This window comes from Pleuronectes platessa, chromosome 3 (assembly GCF_947347685.1).
Source record: "Pleuronectes platessa chromosome 3, fPlePla1.1, whole genome shotgun sequence".
Lineage (NCBI taxonomy): Eukaryota > Metazoa > Chordata > Actinopteri > Pleuronectiformes > Pleuronectidae > Pleuronectes > Pleuronectes platessa.
This window is the reverse complement of record NC_070628.1, coordinates 20800261-20821959: the sequence shown is the minus strand read 5'-3', so window position 1 is coordinate 20821959 and position 21699 is coordinate 20800261. Positions and strand designations below refer to the sequence as shown.

The window sequence follows — 21699 nt, the reverse complement described above, 5'->3', positions numbered from 1 at the left end:
GATTCAGCACAGGGCCAGGTAGAAAATTGGGAGCCAACAGGTGTGATCTGATCATATCTCTTAGTTCTATTTAAAAGTCTGGCTGCTGAGCTTTAGTTGAATTGTAGAAACTACAGTCTGTTCAGGGTTTTCAGATGAAGATCATAGGAAAGCACAAGGTAATAAAAGCATGTATGATTGATTCTGCTACTCTTATTTTTGGATCAAACTTTTGGCAATATTAAAGGGATGGTAAAAACACGATTTGATGAATTTTGGAATGGTTAACTTGTAGTCAATATGCAGTTTTAACAGTTTTGACATGTTGTGAGATGTGGTCAATAGATTGCAGTATTTCTTCGGCGATCTGTTGTTGCCCAATCCTGTTCTGAGTCGAGTTCGGCAACTCTTAGAGGGAATATTTGTTTGTTTGATCAAAAACTGTTCAAATAATGTTAATGGTATGAAGATGTATGTGTAGGGCTTTCTAGGCTGTGCCCCTTCACTTCATCCAGCCGTGTGGCACTGAGTTGGACAGGAGCTGTTTTTAGACAGGAAATCTGGTAAATTAGTTACAGACATTTTCAGGAGTTTGGCACATAAAGAACACAGCAGGAGATCTCGGTCAGACAGCTAATCTTTTAATGAATTTAACCAGATGACGAATATTTACCAAGTCCCCTGAATGCCTGAACAAATCCATTCCAAAGATAATAATTCAGTATCCATATAATTGGAACCTGATTGTTTTAAAACAATGGGATATAGATTTTATTGAATACATTCATCAAAATACATTTGCAAGGCCCAATTGAAATCATTGAGCCATGGAATTTTGTGAAATCCGTTTTTTTTATGAAGAATTATATAAACCATTACAAAATAATAAAATCACGGATTATATCCTTTAAAACTGAGTGAAAAAGAAAAACAAATCCCAGATTACGACATTCCCAAAAAATCCTTTAACTTTAACCAGCAATTACACAACACTGTGTTCACTGCACTGGAGGTCTGTGAGTGTGTGTTTGCTTGTGTGTGATTTGTGACTGTGTGTGTGTTCTGAATCAGCAATCTCAGAAGAATTATAAGTGACTTGAGGTCTCTAATCAAAACAAGCTTTTTTTGTATGTCTCAATTAAAAACTGTCCATGGCTAAAGCAGAATAGTTTCTTCGATTAAGTGTTTATTTGTGAGTATGTTTTGCATCAGTCGGTTCTGTTGACTAGTATTGATTCTCTTATGTTTATCTTTTTCTTCATAAAAGGTGATAACCTTTATCGGAACTGAACAATTTCTCAACTGCTGCTGGGAAATTGTGTAGTTGTGTTTGTGTTGACATGTGTTCAGAGAACTCTGGGAAGGGGCTGGTGAGTCGGTGTGGAGGTGAACTCAGTAGAGGAGGGAAGCGAGAATATAAAAAGGAGGGAGTGGCAGTGCAACAGTCGACATTGTCAGCAGAACAGAATAAGAAAAATCAGCGAGGAGGATGAGTAGGACTCCACTGTGGCTGCTGGCCTGGCTGGCCTTTTCCTCTGTCACCTCACTGGTTGATGGAGCTCCACTGTGAGTAGATCTGTCTTTGTTACGTCTGCTGGGGAGTTTATGTTTTCATCCCTGTCCATTTGTTTTTCAGCAGGATAACGCAAATGCATACTTAGTGGATTTCCACAAAACTTTGTGGAACAATTGTACATGGGCAATGAAAGAACCCATTAACTTTTAGAGGGGATCCATGCAGACACGGGCAAATCCAGAAACCCCCCCCTCCTATTTTTGTTCACAGAGAGAGATATGACATTTTTTTACTTTTAGTAACAATAAAATTAATAATATTAATAAATCGTATTTGTATAGCGCTTTTGAAAGAACTCGGATAAAAACATAACATCATTATATATAGAAGTTTTGAATAGCGGTTTGTAAGTGGACAGGTCGGTGAAACCTGATAAATTAGGGGAGTTCCACAGGGAGGGGGCAGCTATTTATGAGGTTCTGTCCCCCCAATTCTAATGCTTGGTCCTCTGTGGAATGGAGAGGGTTTCAGAAGTGAACGAATTCAGTTCTTACACTGTCCAGTTTAGAGTTTCATAAGTCAAGGTTATGTTGTTTTTCAAATCATGTCAGTAAGGCTCGATTATGTCCTGAGTTTGTAGAGTGATGTGTTAGAAAGGACAAAGCAAGCAAAGTCCAGAGACATGATGAAATGTTTAACTTGTAATTTAGATAAATAAAAACTTTAGCACAAACTCTGAGACAGTAGGTTGGTGCCTGAAAAGCAAACAAAACTAGGACAGCACTCAGTAGCGCGCAAACTGCTGCCAAGGTCCAAAAGTTCATTAACAACATTATATTACATTTCATCACATACCATTTCAATGTTAATGTTACGGTTTGAAGGAGGAGATGGACCCAGGATGCAGAGATTATAACAAAAGGGGATTTAATATCCAAAAAGGTCTTAAATAAGACAAAAACAAAACAGGAATACTAACAAAAGTTACACTGGCGACAAGGCGCACGGAGAACGAGGAAGCAGGAGAAGCTGGTCGAAACCGCAGGAACAAACAAACCATTTCTCACGACGTGGGGAGAAAACAACTAGTACAACCCGACACCAGACAAAGGGAAACAGAGGCTTAAATACCAAGCAGGAAGGCCGGGGCAATTACACCAGGTGAAACACATGAGGATTGGAGATCACAATCACAGACAGGAAGTGAGACACCGAGAAGCTGAAACAAGACAGTGAGAGCAAGGCTACAAAATAAAACAGGAAATAGAAAACACAAGACAGAAAACCAGAAACCTAAATGACTGAGCGTCACAGTTAAGGTAAAACACATGTGATGGGGCCTCGAAACTTTTACATATATATGTAAATACCAGAGTTGAGGATTATTATTAGACATTATCTTCTTAACCAAGGTGTAGTCGGAAGAGATGGGTTAGCCTGCCTAGTTCCAGCTAGTTCCACCATTTAGAAGCCAGGACAGCAAAAAGTCGTGATTTTGTTGAGCGTGTAGCTCGCAGTGCAGGAGCAGCAAGCTGATTGGTAGATGCAGAGTAGAGTGGACGAGTCGGATGTAAGGTTTAACCATGTCCAGGATGGAGGCCGATCCGTTACGGGCAGTCAGCACATTCATAGACATCAGCAGGGTGTTAGTTGTCAAAGAAATCAGAGCGGAGACTGTTTTAAAACATTTTATTCACTTAGCTTAATCATTTACCTCATTGGATGTATAGTCTATGAAGCATCGTAGGATAATTCTTGCAGCTATTTTAATATTTATATAATCATTATGAATTAAAATATAACTAATTCAAAACTTGGGCATATCAATGCATTTGCAGGAATTTATATGTATAGATATTATAATCTAATCATTAATTAACATATATTTTTACTCGATCATACAAGACATGCCAAATTTAAATCCTGCTCTCAGTGACAAGAGATATCTCATTTTTGCCCGTGAGTAAACACAGTTAAGTTAGCTTATTAACTTGAATATCTAATCGGATATAGTCAAATCCAAATAGTACAGCAAGCTATTTGTCAGACTAAGAAATGGGTCTGCTTCAATGGTGGACCTTTGTCCTCTTTTTATATTTTCCAAAAGTGTCAAGATTTCATGGTTTCTTTTCTGAACCACACCACATTCCTCCACAAAATGTCGTGGTAATTTGTCCAGTAGTTTAGCATAATCCTGCCTATAGACAAACAATCACACAAACACATGAAGATGAAAACACAACCTCCTATAGGTAAAAAAAGAGTAGTGTCAGTTCATATGGACGTGGGCCACTGTCCACGTCAGGCCTTCGTGTGGCCTGGACAAAATAGATAAGAGCCTAAAATAGCCCACTTGAAATATAGCAAAAGTGGCCGTGCTCTAGGTAAAATGTAATGCTGATGTAGACCTTTAGTGGCCAATATGGTAAATGGTGACTATGGCCCAAACACCACAAAACAAGTTCAGGTCACCTTTGGTTGACTTGCAGTATTGCTTAGGCTTAATTGTGGCCAAGATCTAGCAAACAGGAGCAGATTGATCAATTACCATTAGTCCTTGCTGTAGGTTGGCTAGATTACACTGTGGCATTATCACGGTGGTTTTATTTATCTTTTTCTTTTCCTCCTGCTCTGTAGGAAGGTGATGTCTGCCCCCAACTTGCTGCGTGTAGGAACGGCAGAAAATGTCTTTGTGGAGTGTCAAGACTGCACAGGAGGAAACATCAGGGTCGAAATCAACGTGATGAACCATCCAACCAAGAACAAAAGGCTGGCAACCACATCTGTGACGCTTACCAGTGTAGGACACTTCCAGGAACTGGGACAAATAAGGGTATGTGAACCACTGTTGCTGTGACTTGGCATCATTTTCTAACATGAACTCCGAGAGAAATGCTCCTCGCACATGTTCGTCCTGCTCCTCGTTCACACACTGATTTCTTTACATGCTGCCATTAGATCCCTGCTGGAGACTTTAGCAAGGACCCGAAAGTGAAGCAGTACGTCTACCTGCAAGCTCAGTTCCCTGACCGCCTGCTGGAGAAAGTCGTCTTGGTGTCCTTCCAGTCTGGTTACATCTTCATCCAGACTGACAAGACCCTCTACACCCCAAACAGTAAAGGTCAGTTCAATACGACTTCAGCGCTGACGAACTCACCCATATCTCTGCAAGTAGGCCATCATTTTTTCTTTTTTATGAATGACTGCACTGTAAGATAAACCTCTGTCTCTCTTACTGTCAGTTCATTTCAGGATGTTTGCAGTGACGCCCGGCATGGAGCCGGTGGAGAGGGACGAGCAAATTCAAAGCGAAGCTTCCATTTCCATTGAGTTTGTGGTATTGCATTTTATCTTTACATTTTACAAAGAAAAGTTGAATTATAATCAACTCAATGGCACATCATTTCCTATCTTTCACCATCAACTCCAACGAATTCTTAGATTTAAATTTTTTTTTAAATACCTTCAGTGGACCCCGTTTCTAAAACTAATCATTTCACGTTTCAAGGGATCTCTTGTAACAGTCGTCCCATCACTCATTGTTCAAGTAAAGAAGCATTGTTGAAATAGCCAAGTGGCCATCATTGAGCTGGTTGAAAACTGTTGGTTGTTTGTAATGTTAGACTTCACTAAATGTGGCAGGGTTCAGTGTTAATGGTTTTCCAATGATTTTTATTTTTAGACTCCTGAAGGCATCGTTTTACCTCTGGATCCAGTCTCTCTGAAATCAGGGATCCACTCTGGAGATTACCAACTCGGTGAAATTGTCAGGTTAGTATTTTATTAAATTAAATTCAACTTTTTTAGGCAGCTGTCAGCTTATTATTTTTATTTACAACCTGACAGCTGTAGTCTATTGGACTGACAGAAATAACAGAACAGGGACAGACTTCATGATTTATTTGAGAGTCAACCTGAGTACTTCAAATGCAATTGTGTGTGTACGTGTGTGTGTGTGTACTTGTGTGTGTGTGTGTGTGTGTATGTGTGTGTCTGTGTGTGTGTGTGTGTGCATTCATGCAGCCCTGGACTTTGGAAAGTTGTCGCTAAGTTCCACAGCAACCCACAGGAGAGCTTTTCTGCAGAGTTCGAGGTCAAAGAATATGGTGAGTCCCTTTTACCTCAAGCGTTATTTACTGTAAAACCTAAAAAGCATTCATTCATTTTTACTTCCACAATAAACTTACTTGATGTAATACATTTTTCATTCTTTAGTGCTGCCCAGTTTTGAGGTGAAACTGACGCCTTCGAGCTCCTTCTTCTATGTCGACAGTCCAGATCTCACCATCAACATCAAAGCTACGTATGTGAAGGTTTTTGTTTTGTGGTTCTACAGAGAAGAGTTGTCATTATTGGATTGATTGAATTAGAGGATGTGTAAGAGTTTTTGCTGAATAAGTCTGTTGTCATTGTTCAGTGGTGGATCTAAGAGTTTTCTGAAGCAGGGGCTATTAGGGCCCATCATTTACATGAGGCACCAATTAAATATCCAACATCAATGCATAACTCTTGATCCAGTAAGGTGCACATCTATGCATTCCTTTTTTGGCTCGATAGCTTTAAGCAAAGACACTTATCATTGAATATATTTTGAAAAGTGTTTCTTGTTCAAACACATTGTGTTCTTCAAAAAAGCTTAGAAAATAAAAAGTCTTCAAATGTTTGTAAGTATTGTGAGTAACTGACCTTGTTTTCATTATTATGATAACTTTTTTTATTTCTCAAAAAAAGGACCATTTACAAGGACATGGTCGCTTCAGTGCCCAATCACATTTCAACTGGGGCCAGGGGTGCCCGGTGGTCCTACCCCTGGATCCGCCGTTGTTTTGATTTAGTTTTTTATTTTCTTAGTATACTTTTCTTTTTATTTGTATTAAAGAGTTTATTGATATTTTCCTTAATTTTCTAAAGCGTCTTCGAGAGCATTGAAAAGCGCTATAAAAATCTGATGTACTATTATTATTATTGTCACATTTTTATAATCCCAATTTTAACTGCTCAGTTTTTCTTCTTTGTGGGTTTAAACCTTTGCTTAGTTATCTGTTTGGTGAAGAGGTGAGTGGCCAAGCATACGTGGTATTTGGGGTTCAGTATGATGGTCAGAAGATAAGCTTCCCCAGCTCTCTTCAGAGAATATTGGTGAGCACATACTATAATTCTGTCTGCCAATTTGCCAGTTGCATTGCATTTCGTTGTACTGTCACATTCCTATCTTTAGATATTAAATATTCATAATGTTCAGAATTAAGCCAGACTGACCAGAACCTCCAACTTTTTGCTTAATGTTCTACTGTGCCACTATACTGTGTTTTATTGTTTTTTATATGTTATGTCACATTAGATCCAGAATGGTAATGGGGTGGTCCAACTGAAGAGACAGCACATCACACAGACCTTCCCGGATATCAATAAACTGGTGGGGAGTCCGATATTTGTAGCCGTCAGTATGCTGACAGAGAGCGGTAAGAAAGACAAACTGTGAGTTTGTGCCATTTCAGCTTGTCTGATTCAGCAGCTCCAAGGACTTATTCAATGTCATTGAGATTAGCGTATATTCTATGTAGCCGAGAGGTAGATGTTGTTGTAGAAGTTGTTGATGATGAAGGAAGGACTCCGAGGACTTAGTATTTCCAGTATAACAGAATTTATTACACAGAAGTTTCACAGGTCAGGACGGGCATCTAGAAACCCGGAGATATCACACAGCCAAATGGTGAAAATCTGATATGCGGGGGTCTTACACACAGTTATATAGGGACATTGGTTCCGCCCTTGAGTTCAGGTAAATCACGTCCCCTATGGGACGTTTGACTAAATAAGGGCACGTTTTTGTGTCCGAACATGAAGACACACTGGTCAAAAGCATTCCATCTGGATCCATCCACCAGCTGGTCGGAGACAACACCCGAAGTCAAAGGTCATCCTCAACAGTTAGAGAACAAACCAAGCAAACATCTGGAGGACTCTCTGAGAGTCCAAAAGGCAGGCATCATAAATATAAGCCTATTATGTTTTAAGCAAACACCAAAATGTTTTACTCTAACGAATACACGACAAGATATATCCACACTATGAGCAAAAACATAAACTATTTTTGGGATATATGCAACAGAAATGCCAATTTTCATATATCAGTTTAGAATGTGACCAAATGTAATGAGGCTGTGGGTGGGTGTGCGTTTGTGTTTCTGCACAGGTGGTGAGATGGTGGAGGCAGAGTTGAGAGGTATCCAGATTGTCACATCACCCTACACCATCCACTTCAAGAAAACGCCCAAATTTTTCAAACCGGGAATGACCTTCGATGTTGCGGTAAAGTCCTGACAGATTTTTACAATTATATAAAATGACAGTGTCATTCTATATTTCGATGATGCAACATTAAGAAATTATAGGGCAAGCAGTTATTCATACATTTCATATCATGTGTTTATTTATTTGCTGTAGACAGTGCTCCTAAATCCACTGACAAAATACTGTAAAAAAGTTAGCTGTATTTGTACATTGTTTTCTACCAGTTTTTACCAGGCAACCTGAAATAAAATAAAGTACCCTATGTTATATAATTAAAAATATCTATGGATAATATATATGCAATCACAAATATTGTCTGAACTGACTGTCCAAAGAAAAGCATGAACAAAACACTTTTCAATGTTTGGTTTTGCTTAAATTATTCATCTTTTTATTTGTAATATATCGCAAGGTGCGTTTGGGTGTCTGTCAAGGTGATGTGAAATCAAATGTATAGTTATTAATATTGTATTATTATAACTATTTCTGTTGTTGTTGTTGTCTTGAGTTTGTATTTTAAAGGTTAGATAATTCCTACTCAAATCAACAGGTTAATTATTCTAATCCCACATAGCAAAATTGTTTGGGCCTACACTGTCCCACTGTCATCCAGCCCACATACTGCCTAGAATGATGGCACTTGGGCAGAGTCCGCTCCTGCATGCCAGATCTGAGTGGCCCTAATTAGTTTTTTGCTAACATTCACCATTGTTCTGTTCTGTCTATTATTGCACAGTACATACACTGCATACAAAAGTATGTAATAGAGATTTTTTGCCCTTAATAAGATGTGATTAACTGTATGCTTTGATAATACAGGTGAATATTTCTCATTGTTTGGCTGTTTGTTTCCTTGATGACAGATTGAAGTCACAAATCCAGATGGAACTCCGGCACAAGATGTTGAAGTGGTGGTGAATCCAGGTCAGGTGCAGGGTATAACCGCAGCAAATGGCTATGCAAAGCTTACAGTCAACACAGTGGCCAGAGATCAAAGACTGACGATCAATGTAAGTGTCTGAAGTTTCCTGGTTTTAATTTTTGCTCTTTTTATGACACAGTTCGTTTGGAAACAGGCGCCTATCACATGAACCTATTTCTGAAGAAAAACAAGACGGCATTAGCCTTGGTATCCAATATTGAACACATCATGGACAATCAATTAGTTATTAGTTAAAGTGTTGTTAAATTCTGCATTGTAAAAATGATACAACCGGTAAAATGTGAAGGAAACAATCGATTCCTAGAGAAATTCCTGTGTACACCGGCATATGCATGACATAATTTGACATGTTATTATAGATGGGATTTTTTCCTGAAACAAGTCAAAGCACTCATATTGACAGAGATCATTTTAGTATAACATAGTAGTATGGATAAAGCCTCAGTAGCTGGAAAAGGCTCCTCCACCACAGAGGTCATATTAGCATTTTCACCGATCCCAGTCACGGACGTAGGAAGGAAGATGAAGTGTTACATTTAAGCCATCTTAAGGTAATACAAGGATTTTTTTTTAACATCGAGTTTTAAAGATGTAATAAACTTCTGGGGTAGGACTTTAAAACCCTCATCAATTCTCGTCATGTCATTCAACAATAGGATGAGATCAGACGGGACTGTGCAGAGCTGAGATCTTTATATGTATTTCTTTATAACCATGTGTGTCTCTAATTGAAGGCCAAGACCAAAGATGATCGTATCTCACCTGAGAGGCAAGCAGAAGCCAACATGACAGCTGACAAGTACAACACTAAAAGCCAAAACTACATCCACATAGGTAAGTCTAAATAACTTCAGATGATAGGACAAGGCTTTGATAATGAATTACTGTCTGCGCCATAAACTGTTTAGTGTCTCGCACTCATTGCAAAATATCATTTCGTAGGGGTGGATACAGCAGAGCTGGAATTAGGAAACAATCTGAAAGTCAGCCTTTATCTAAAAAAGCTGTCAAATCAAGACAGTGACATCACATACCTGGTGAGTGATGTTTCTCTCTGCCTCTTGCCTCGACCTATGTAAAGTATAAACTCCGGTTTTAAGTACTTATGTGTGAATCTGTGCCCCTAGATTCTGAGCAGGGGTCAGTTGATCCAACATGGCCGTTACAAGACAAAAGGCGAAATGTTGATTGCCCTGAGAGTTCGCATCACCAAAGACATGCTGCCATCATTCCGCATCATAGCCTATTATCATCTAACCGACAATGAGGTGGAGTCAGACTCTGTGTGGGTGGATGTCAAGGATACCTGCATGGGCTCCGTAAGACTCACATCACTGCTTTTACAGAGTTAAACTATAAACAAGAAGAAACAAGACAAGCAGAAAGTGAAAAAGCTGGTTCTATATTTTTGGAATACATTTTTATGTGCTTTTCATCAAGAACGAAACTGCTCGTCTCCCTCATTCATCGCCCTTCCCTTCATGTTTAGCTGAAGCTGGAATCTACGAGAGCTGCTCCGTCCTACGAGCCGCGCAGGATGTTTGGTCTGAAGGTCACCGGAGATCCAGACGCCTTGGTGGGACTGGTAGCAGTGGACAAAGGCGTCTACGTTCTCAATAACAAGCACCGCCTCACCCAGAAAAAGGCAATTTCTTTATTATATCATTATCAATTGAAATATTTCTAAATTAAAAAAAAAGTGGCCTAAGTTTTCAATATACGTCGTTTCAGACATGAACTCCGAAGTTTGCCTTTCATACTGAATGAATGACGCAGGAAGAGATTCTCCGCTTAGACGTGTTCACAACAGCACAGACATCTCTGAAGCGTTCATGTGAGGGGAGGCGCAGGATGTAACGTATTCATCCGGCTAAAGAGATCTCGTGTTTTTTGTTTACGGCACATTGACAGTGGCATCGGCCCATATCACCAAAAGCTCTCTTCACGTTTTCATCTGGGTCTTCTACGTGTGTGGCACAGATTTTTCATCTTGGGATATTTGTTTTTTTCCCTTTTGCATCCGTCATGTGTTAGAAGGGTAAAGAAAACGCCCATTCGTTTGCCGGTGAACTTTCAGAGGATATCCAGCTCCAAGTCTCTTACTTGGACATTTGCGTTCTCACATACAGCCGCGCTGGAGAAGGTCAGATTTTCTCATGGTCAGTCCATGTGTGAAAGCATCTTATTTTTGAGGGTCACAATTCCTCCGCCAAGGCCCAATATATGATAGTCTAATAAATAGTACAAATACAAATGAAAAGAAATAGTGCTTATTTATTTGTCATTAAAAGAAAAGCAAAAAAATTACCGGATGTGCCTTAATCCATATTTGCACCAAAGAATAATGATCAGGACCGTTCCTCCAACAAGTTTGGGGGAAGTTGGTTCAGTGGTTTTGTTAAATCTTGCTGACAAAAATATCCACCAACAAACAAACCAGTAGACACAGGTGAAAACATAACCTCCTTGGTGGAGGTAATAATGTACATGTGTAGTGATGAATATCCAGTATACTGTAGTTATCTGTCATGCTGCTGATGCATGTTGTGTCTTTCAAGCAGCAGAGTGTTGTTGAAGTCCATGTTGAAGGAAGGAAGCCGCGGACCCAGTACTTACATGAGTACAATGTTTATTACACGGAAGTATAACAGATCAGGACAAGCTCTAGAAACTCAGAGAAATCACACAAGCCAAATAGTGAAATCTGCCTTGCGCTGCAAGACAAGGATTCTAATAGGGGAGCTGTAGACCCCCAAACTAGAGATAAAATAACGTCACAGGGCCTCTGACTAGATAAGGGCACGTTTAGAGGTGTCCCGGGTGCCCCTTGTTTATACGGCCACTTAAATGTCTGATCGGTAGCAGCAGCGAGCTAATGCTAGCCGGGCTCCAAATTAACGTGTAGAAGCACTACAAAAGTGGAATTTTCATAATATGTCCCCTTTAAGCATATACATATGGAACTCTCACCAAATAAAAACAAAACAAATGTCCAAAGTCAGGCTGGTCGACCCATCGAAACTTCCATGGACCTTTTCCTGCCTGGCCCCACTATCACTAAACATCAAGAAAAGAAAAGAAAGAAACAGCTGAGGTCCCAGTATATTTACCATATAACTGAAAGCCTAATTTTCCAAGTAATTAGTACACAGAGAATATAATTCACTTTTAATAGTACTCATGCAATATATAAGACATAAGAATGTATATCACTGCAGTTTCTCAGCAGCATTGACTCTCAGTTGTAGTATCAATGACGTTTTGAATCTGGATATTTTATCCTTGTTCAGAGTCCTTCAGTCCATTCGTATTGTCCATGTTTGAAGTGTCTGAATCCATTCAACACATCGGAGTCCCTGAACAATCCACCAGTGGTCTTCCCCCAATATGATCTAGAATGAAAGAAAAGAAAACCAGTATCTTTGCATACAGAACAGATACAATATCAAAAACATCGATACAGATTAACACTCTATAAGTAATTGTGAAATTTTAAGTCCCATTGTCCATTTCTCCCCTGCTAACACATCACTAACATAATAAGAAACTACTAAATAACTAAGCAGTAACAGAGGTAAATGTTATGATTATAATAACATCAGATATTCAAAATGGATATGTCTCCACTAGTGCGCCCCTTATCGTCCTCATCAACGTCCATGTCCGCACCATGTAATAATGGCATCTGAGTTTGATCTGCAGGCATCACTACTCCAACCCATCTCAATATCATAACCTTCACAAAGGTCAACAGCGTACAAAACATCACACTCAACACTAGAATGAGTGCTGCCAAAATCTGAACTAGCACTGCTCCTATATGTCCTAATTTCTCTTGCAACCAAGCATTTGCAGACCATCAAGCGTTTTCCAACAGGCCAAACGCATCTCCTATAACTTTCTATCTTTATCAATTTGAATGCTTAAAAATGCATTTGCCAGATCAACAACAGAGAATAATTTACTCTCCTTCAGAACTTGCTAAAGGATTGTTTAAGGATCTGGAACAGACAAAGCACACAGTTGTACTGCGACGTTGACAACTAAGAAATCTTGGCTGAATCGTAAATCATGTCATCCTCCGTTCTTTCTCAGATCTTTCATCAGTTTTCTCCTCCTCCATATTCTCTCCAGTTGTTGCACTCACAGGCAAAGCGGCCTAATAGTCCATAATTATAACATTCTTCTGAATGCTGTTGAAAATTTGGATCAAATCTTCCTCTCCAGGTCTGTGCTTAATCAAATGCTTACTGTGAGTTTTCTGAGGATCTCTTGGTCCTGTTCTTTCTGGTCATGTTCCTTTTTCCTATACAGCACCACTTGATGGGCTATTTGATCTGTATAAACACCCTTTTCAAGACCAACCACCTCTGCCAGTTTGCTCCTCACTGTTAGGGGCAACCCCTTCTGTATTTTGGCTAGCAAAATTGACTGCTCCATTTGATTCAAATCCGGGTCATTTCCTGTGACATTTCACACTTGATGAGCTCTCGACACATAGGCCCTCAGCTTTTCTTCCTGACCCAGTGGTTCAATAAAAATACTGTAAGGATATCAATTTTTCGGATATGTCTCTTTCAGCGCTCTGCACACTCTATCTCTATTTGCACAAAACAGTTCTGAATCATTAACAGCAGTTCCAACATATTGATTAAGTCTAGCTTTCTGTAGAATCTCTCCCATAGCATGAACTCGAAGGAGATTAGCTGAGATGAGTCTCCTAATATCTCCCATGGCAAGTTGTTCTCTCACCATAATCTCTTCCAACTTCGAAATCCAAGAATGTGCTCCATCTTGAAGAGTAGGTAACTTCTCAATTATGCTTGACATAGCTGTAGTCTGTCAAAGCTTATACTCCAAATTCTGCCCTCGGTCGACCACAGGAAACATTTTCTTGAGTGTCAACTATTTTCTTGGGCGCAAATTATTTTTCATGCACTATAGTTGGGAGCATTCTTTCTGCAGCCCTTCCCTCTGTGTCTGCAACTCCTCTACCTGGTTCTTCAGGGTTATTTGTCTTTCCATTTGTCTTGTATTTTCGACGTCCCTATCTTTCTTATCATTTGCAGCTTTGATTAATTTCTGTCCCTCATTTTCAAACAACTGGAGAATGCAAAGATCCGCTTACCTCTTTTCTTTGCGTTTTTCCCCCTTCTTGCCCTTCTTTTGCCCTGCTTTGTATGTAGACACAAGTATTTGCATTATTATAATTACATCTGGGTTCATAGTCCCCTCTACCGGTCATGGTTGGTAAATTTCAGGCCAGCGTTTATGCAATTTTTCTGATATTTTTGCAATGTTTGCGATGTCTTTAACTAAAGGATTGTTCTTCTGTACTACATCAACAGGAGTAAGTACTTTTGGACTTTTATTGCCCTTTTTCCCATAGTAGCAGCTTCCTTTTTTTCCCTTATTGTAAATTAAAAAGTTATTGCTAAGATTTAAAGCTACTTAAAGCTATTTAGATTACTCCTCCCACCTTTTTATTCAATTAATTAATCAACAATTCAATCAATCCATCAATTACGTAGTAAAACCACTAATTCACCACAGCCAATAAAAAGGAAATTGATTTGCCAACTGCAAAGGAATCAAAAGCTCATTAATGTAATAACACAACACAAAGGCGGTGGACTAGTGGCCGAAACTTGGACTATGGGCAGAAAAGGTCTCTGGTTCGTCTGTGGTTCGACTCCACGGAGAAAAAACAAAAAGACGAACCTGGATTTATCCGTCCAAAAATCCAAGAGGATTCTCCCTACCCTGTCTAGTACCCCTGAGCAAGGCACCTTACTCCCCCAACACGTGCTCCCCGGGCGCCGTACATGGTCGCTCACTGCTCTGTGTGTCCTTCACCAGATAGGTTAAAAGCAGAGGTTAAATTTCCCTACCTGCATGAGTGTGCCTGTGCATGTCTGTGCATGTGTTTGGGACAAATAAATGTATCTTTATCTTAATAATGTTTACAAAAAGACCACGCCCTCCCACAAGTGACTTGTTGTCACCAAATGTGCTCTTAATTGCAGCTAGACAATCACCCAATATTCATCTCAAATCGTCAAACAGTCACAATATTGAATCTCCGACACAGCTCAGATCAGAATAAACCATGCACAAACAATGAAACTCACATTTGCAACTCTCTGCGGAGTTTAAACCAAACAATCAAATTCCATTAATTAATTAAATGCATTAACTAGTCAGTCCGTTGCCAAGCCTCATATTTTGTGCTTTGTTTTGACTGACTACAGCATGTAGTCTTTCATGTGAATGTAAACAGAGGAATGTGCTCTATTAATATGAAAGAAGGTTTAAAATGTGTATCAGCAATAATAACTATAAATGAGAACACATAAAAATATGTAAAATGCAGGTTTTTGCTAAAGAGTTTGTGGATAAACTGTACTGGCCTTGATCAGACTGGAGACAGGAGCTGCTCATGCAGACGTCAGCAAGCCATAATCCATGTGATGCACCGGCCAGCTGCCTTCTCGTCTGTCCACCTCAATTCCTACTCATCGTAAGGGAAAAGAAAGAGGCAATGATTTAGTATCTTATCAATCAATCAATCAATCAAATTTTATTTGTATAGCCCGTATTCACAAATTACAATTCATCACATTGGGCTTTAACAGGGTGTGACATCCTCTGTCCTTAACCCTCAGCAAGAGTAAGGAAAAACTACTAAAAACCCTTTTAACAGGGAAAAAATACGTAGAAACCTCAGAGAGAGCCACATGTGAGGGATCCCTCTCCCAGGACGGACAGAAGTGCAATAGATGCCACGTGCAGGAAAACATCATCAAGATTAAAGTCTTCAAGATTAAAGATTAAAGTCTCTAGCAGCATTTGATGAGGGTAGACGTCCCGAAGGACAACCCCAACATGACATGCCAAGCAGTCCCGCTGCAATCACAGTCCATGGTCAGCAACCATCCAGACCACGATCCACCATCCAGACCAGACGCTACTCCAGTCCTCAGTCACCGTCCACCGCCGCCCACCAGGACCCATCACGAGCCACCACCGCGGTCCTGGTCCACCGTCCGTGCCCAATGCCAACGCGACACAGGGTCCGCCGCCAGCACCACGATCAGCCCACATAACTCAGAATCCGCCACACTCGATCCAACACTGCGACCCCCAGTGCGCGATCCACAAACCGCAATCCATGGTGCGGCCACAGAGGCCCTGGATCTGCGGGTGATAAAGCAAAGGGATCCCGGGGAAGGGGGATAGGGATGGAGAAGAGGAAGGAGAAGCTGGAAAGAGAAGCTCCGTGTGTCATGTGTCATAAAATAGAAAAAGTTACGTTCTTCCGCACTAATTAGCTCTAACTATAAGCTTTATCAAAAAGGAAGGTTTTGAGCCTACTCTTAAATGAAAAGATGGTATCTGCCTCCCGAACTGAAAGTGGTAGATGATTCCACAGCCAAGGGGCTTGATGGCTGAAAGCTCTGGCTCCTACTCTACTTAGAGACTTTAGGGACGACAAGTAGGCTTGAATTCTGGGAGCGGAGTGCTCTAGTGGGTTTATAAGGTACTAACAGCTCTTTAAGGTAAAAAGGTGCTATATTATTAAGGGCCTTGAAGGTGAGGAGAAGAATTTTTAATTCTATTCTAGATTTAACTGGAAGCCAGTGTAGCGATGCTAATACTGGAGAAATGTGCTCTCTTCTCTTTGTTCTCGTCAGGACATGTGCTGCGGCATTTTGGACAAGCTGTAGAGTCTCTAACGACTTACTGCTGGATCCTGATAATAATGAATTACAATAGTCCAGTCTCGATGTAACACAGGCGTGGATTAGTTTTTCTGCATCTTTTTGTGAAAGGACATGTCTAATTTTTGAAATATTACGCAAGTGGAAAAAAGCGGTTCTAGAAATTTGTTTTAAGTGACTATTAAAGGATAATTCAGGATCGAAGATGTTAAGATCCTTCTTTTAAGCGGACCCAAAAAGAGTGCAGACCAGGAACACGGCAGATTGAAGGCAGAAAAAAGGTTTATTTGGGAAGTCCAAAAAGTTAGACAGGTAAACAGGCAGGCAGGCAGGCAGGCAGGCAGGCAGAACTCAGTGGTAGGAGACAAACCAGGAAGGTGTGCAGCATAATCACACTGGTGAACGGACGATCTGGCAAAGACAGGGTGAATGAGCTGAGGCTTTATGGAGTGGAGGTGGAATTGATGAGATGAGTCTCAGCTGTGAAGGTCTCCCACAGGAGGCCCCTCCCAGCTCCAGGTTGAGCCATCTGTGGGAGGAGCACAGTGGGGGAAGGGAAGACAAGAGGTGGAGAGCCTGGTCCTGACAGAAGATCACTCCCAAGTTCCTGACTGTTTCATTGGAAGCAAGGGCAATGTCGTCTAGCGCAGCTATATCATTAGCTAATGTATCTCTAAGGTGTTTGGGGCCAAGTATTATAACCTCTGTTTTGTCTGAGTATAATAAGAGAAAATTGCGGGTCATCCAGGTTTTTATGTCCTTGAGACATGTTCGAAGTTTAGATAATTGATTACTTTGTTCAGGTTTTATTGACAAATATAACTGGGTGTCATCCGCAGCAGTGGAAATTTACCGAGTGTGTCCTGATAATGTTTCCTAGTGGAAGCATATACAGTGCCTTGCATAAGTATTCACCCCCCTTGGACTTTTTCCCATTATGTACTGTTACTAACTGGAATTCAAATAGACTTAAATAAACTTTTTCCCGTTTGATCAACAAAACATGCATAGTACTTTGGAGGTGCAAAATAAATTTTATTGTGACACAAACAATAATGAGAACAAAAAAGATGACATCTGTTTGGTGCATAAGTATTCACCCCCCTGTGTCAATACTTGGTAGAACCCCCTTTCGCTGCAATTACAGCTGCAAGTCTTTTGGGGTATGTCTCTACCAGCTTTGCACATCTAGAGATGGAAAGGTTTGTCCATTCTTCTTGGCAAAAAAGACGAAGCTCAGTCAGATTGGATGGAGACCGTCTGTGAACCGCAATCTTCAAGTCTTGCCATAGATTCTCTATTGGATTGAGGTCTGGGCTTTGACTGGGCCATTTTAAGACATTAACATTCTTTAATCCAAACCATTCCTTTGTAGCTCTGGCTGTATGTTTAGGGTCATTGTCCTGCAGGAAGATGAACCTCCGCCCCAGTCTCAAGTCTTTTGCAGACTGCATCAGATTTTCTTCAAGGATTTCCCTGTATTTGGCTCCATCCATCTTTCCCTCTATTCTGACCAGTTTCCCTGTACCTGCTGAAGAGAAGCATCCCCACAGCATGATGCTACCACCACCATGTTTCACTGTTGGGATGGTGTGCTCAGGGTGATGGGCAGTGTTGGGTTTTCGCCACACATAGCGTTTTGCATTGAGGTCAAAAAGTTCAATTTTGGTCTCATCTGACCAGAGCACCTTCTTCCACATGTTTGCTGTGTCTCCCACATGGCTTCTGGCAAACTCCAAACGGGATTTTTATGGATCCCTTTCAACAATGGCTTTCTTCTTGCCACTCTTCCATAAAGGCCAGATTTGTGGAGTAGACGACTAATAGTTATCCTGTGGACAGATTCTCCCACCTCAGCTGTGGATCTCTGCAACTCCTCCAGAGTAACCATGGGCCTCCTGGTTGCTTCTCTGATTAATTTTCTCCTTGTCCGACTCTTCAGTTTGGGTGGACGGCCTCCTCTTGGTAGGTTTGCGGTTGTGCCATATTCTTTCCATTTTCTTATGATGGATTTTATGGTGCTCAGAGAGATGTTCAAAGCTCTGGATATTTTTTTATAACCTAACCCTGCTTCATATTTCTCCACAACTTTATCCCTGACCTGTTTGGTGAGCTCCTTGGTCTTCATGATGCTGTTTGTTCAGGAATGATCTCCAACAAACTCTGAGTCCGTCACAGAACAGGTGTATTTATACTGAGATTAAATTGCAGACAGGTGGACCCTATTTACTAATTATGTGACTTGCAAATGTGACTTGTGAATGCAATTGGTCGCACCAGATCTTTGTTAGGGGTTTCACAGTAAAGGGGGTGAATACATATGCACTCAACACTTTTCAGATTTTTATTTGTAAATAATTGTGAAATCCATGTAATATTTCCCCCCACTTCCAAATGATGCACTATTTTGTGTTGGTCCATTACATAAACTCACGATGAAATAAATTTTAATATGTGGTTATACCATGACAAAATGTAGAAAAGTCCAAAGGGGGTGAATACTTATGCAAGGCACTGTATAATGAGAATAAAATTGGGCCGAGCACAGAGCCCTGTGGAACACCATGGTTAACTTTGGTGCGCACAGATGATAATTAATTTGCACGAATTGGGAGCGATCAGAAAAATACGATTTAAACCAGTTAATGGCGGTTCCATTAATGTTAATTAACTGTTTGAGTCTTTGTAATAAAATTTGATGATCAATTGTGTTGAATGCTGCACTGAGATCTAACAGAACGAGGACAGACACAAGTCCCTGATCTGAGGCTATTAAAAGGTCATTAGTGACTTTTGCCAAGGCTGTCTCTGTACTATGATTGGCTCTAAACCCCGACTGAAAGTCTTCATATATATTATTTTCCTGGAGAAACTCACACAGCTGATTGGCTACAGCTTTTTCTAAGATTTTAGACATAAAGGGGAGATTAGATATTGGCCTGTAATTGGCTAAAACCTCTGGGTCTAGAGTGGGTTTTTTGAGTAGGGGTTTGATGACAGCTATTTTAAAAGACTGTGGTACATAACCTGATGATAATGACAGATTGATAATGTTAAGTAACGAACTATCAATTAGGGGCAGAATTTCTTTAAGTAATTTTGTAGGAATGGGATCTAAGATACAGGTTGTTGGTTTAGAACCTGAGATTATTTTGGTAAACTGATCACGTGTGATCAGAGAGAAGCTGTCTAAGTAATGGGTAGGATTCTCAGCCGTTTCTGAGATCTCTGTTGTTGGGAGGGTATTAGTGCCAATTGAGGGCAGGAGATGGTTGATTTTATTTCTAACAGTTTGAATTTTATCATTAAAAAAGGTCATAAAGATATTGCTATTTAGGGATCGAGGAATACTGGGTTCGGTGGAGGTGTGACTCTCTGTCAGCCTGGCTACAGTGCTGAAGAGAAACCTGGGGTTGTTTCTATTCTCTTCTATTAGTTTTGAATAGTAGGCGGCTCTTGCTTTGTGGAGAGCCTGTTTATATTCTTTAACACTATTCTACCAGTCTATTAGATTTTCAACATTGTTGCTGGAGCGCCACTTCCTTTCTAGTTTTCTTGATAATTGTTTTAACTCATTTGTCTGGGAATTATACCACGGAGCTAATTTATTATGTTTGACATTTTTCTTTTTTAGAGGCGCAATTGAGTCTAATGTTAATCGTAATGAGTCTGCAGAGCTATCAACGAGGTGGTCGATCTCAATGGAGCTCAGGTTTTTAAAGAATTTGTTGTTTATATCTACTGCTAATACGGGTTTAAATGTAATTGGAATTATTTCCTTAAATTTAGCTACAGCACTATCAGGTAGACATCTAGAAAATGAATTTTTTATTAGTGGCAAATATTCAGTTACTGAAAAGTCAAAGGTTATTAAATTATGGTCTGAGAGAACTGGATTGCGCGGAATCACTGTTAAATTTTCAATTCTGACACCGTACGATAATACCAAGTCAAGTGTGTGGTTACAACAATGAGTAGGTTTGTGCACACACTGACTGAAACCAACAGAGTCTAGTATTGAAATAAATGCTACGCTAAGGCAATCTTTATTATTGTCAACATGAATATTAAAGTCACCAACAATAATAATGTTATCGGTCTTTAAGACTAAGTTTGATAAAAACTCAGGGAATTCCTTTAAAAATTCAGAATAAGCCACAGGAGCATGGTAAACTACAGCAAATATGATTGGCTGTTGGTGGTTCCTAGATTGGCGTGGAAGACTAAGAACCAGACATTCTAATGATTTGTAGCTGAGTTTAGGTTTAGGATTAATTGATAGACTGGAGTTAAAAATGTTAGCAACTCCACCTCCTCGCCCAATTTCTCTGGGAACCTGTGAATTTATATGACTGGGGGGAGTAGATTCATTTAGACTGACATATTCATCAGGATGCAGCCACGTCTCAGTAAGGGACAATAAATCTATGTTGTAATCGGAGACTATTTCATTAACTAAAAGAGCCTTTTTTGAAAGTGATCTAATGTTTAAAAGACCACATTTAAAAGTCTGGGTTTCCTGTGTTGTTTCAGAGGTTGTTTTAATTTGTATTCGATTTTTGTGTGGAGTTCTCGCTCTGTTTTTGTTTAATTTCAATAATTTAATCGGACGGTGAACAGACACAATCTCTATGGGGTTGTGTGACTGATCCAGAGGGAGCGCAGAGAAGTGTTTAGCACTGCAGCTCTGCTTCCTGGTCCCAACTATGGGTTGTCATGTTATAGACTGAGTAATATTCCTAGATAAGAGAGCTGCTCCATCCCAAGTGGGATGAACGCCGTCTCTCCTAACAAGACCAGGTTTTCTCAAAAAAGTTAGCCAATTATCTACAAAGCCCACGCCGTTTACAGGACACCACCTCGACAGCCAGCGGTTAAAAGATAACATGCGGCTAAACATGTCGTCACCTGTTGTGTTAGGGAGCGGGCCAGAGAAAACTACTTTGTCCGACATCGTTTTAGCAAAAGCACACACAGACTCAACATTCAATTTAGTGATCTCTGACATACGAAGCCGGGAGTCGTTGCTGCCGACGTGAATTATGATTTTATTGTATTTACCTTTTTTAGTTTTAGCCATTAACTTAAGTTTAGATTCGATGTCGCCGGCTCTGGCCCCTGGGATACAATTAACTATAGTCGCTTGTGTCGCTAACCTGACGTTTCTCAGAACCGAGTCACCAATAATCAGAGTTTGTTTATCAGCGGGTGCCTCGCTGAGTGGAGCGAATCTATTTGAAACGTGA

The 21699-nt window shown here is 40.2% G+C and overlaps 1 protein-coding gene across 1 annotated transcript in view; it reads left to right on the top strand.

Moving 5' to 3' along the window:
• The first annotated feature begins 1355 nt into the window (after positions 1–1355).
• Positions 1356–21699, top strand: part of LOC128431074 (complement C3) — a 43546-nt gene continuing 23202 nt past the window's right edge. Inside the window, exons 1-15 of the mRNA XM_053417296.1 lie at positions 1356–1545; positions 4133–4328; positions 4454–4616; positions 4738–4832; positions 5178–5266; positions 5519–5601; positions 5711–5798; positions 6532–6634; positions 6837–6957; positions 7692–7807; positions 8653–8799; positions 9467–9566; positions 9675–9769; positions 9860–10051; positions 10222–10377. Coding sequence (XP_053273271.1) covers positions 1469–1545; positions 4133–4328; positions 4454–4616; positions 4738–4832; positions 5178–5266; positions 5519–5601; positions 5711–5798; positions 6532–6634; positions 6837–6957; positions 7692–7807; positions 8653–8799; positions 9467–9566; positions 9675–9769; positions 9860–10051; positions 10222–10377 — 1821 coding nt within the window. The 5' untranslated portion in view covers positions 1356–1468. The remainder of the gene's footprint in view (positions 1546–4132; positions 4329–4453; positions 4617–4737; positions 4833–5177; positions 5267–5518; positions 5602–5710; positions 5799–6531; positions 6635–6836; positions 6958–7691; positions 7808–8652; positions 8800–9466; positions 9567–9674; positions 9770–9859; positions 10052–10221; positions 10378–21699) is intronic.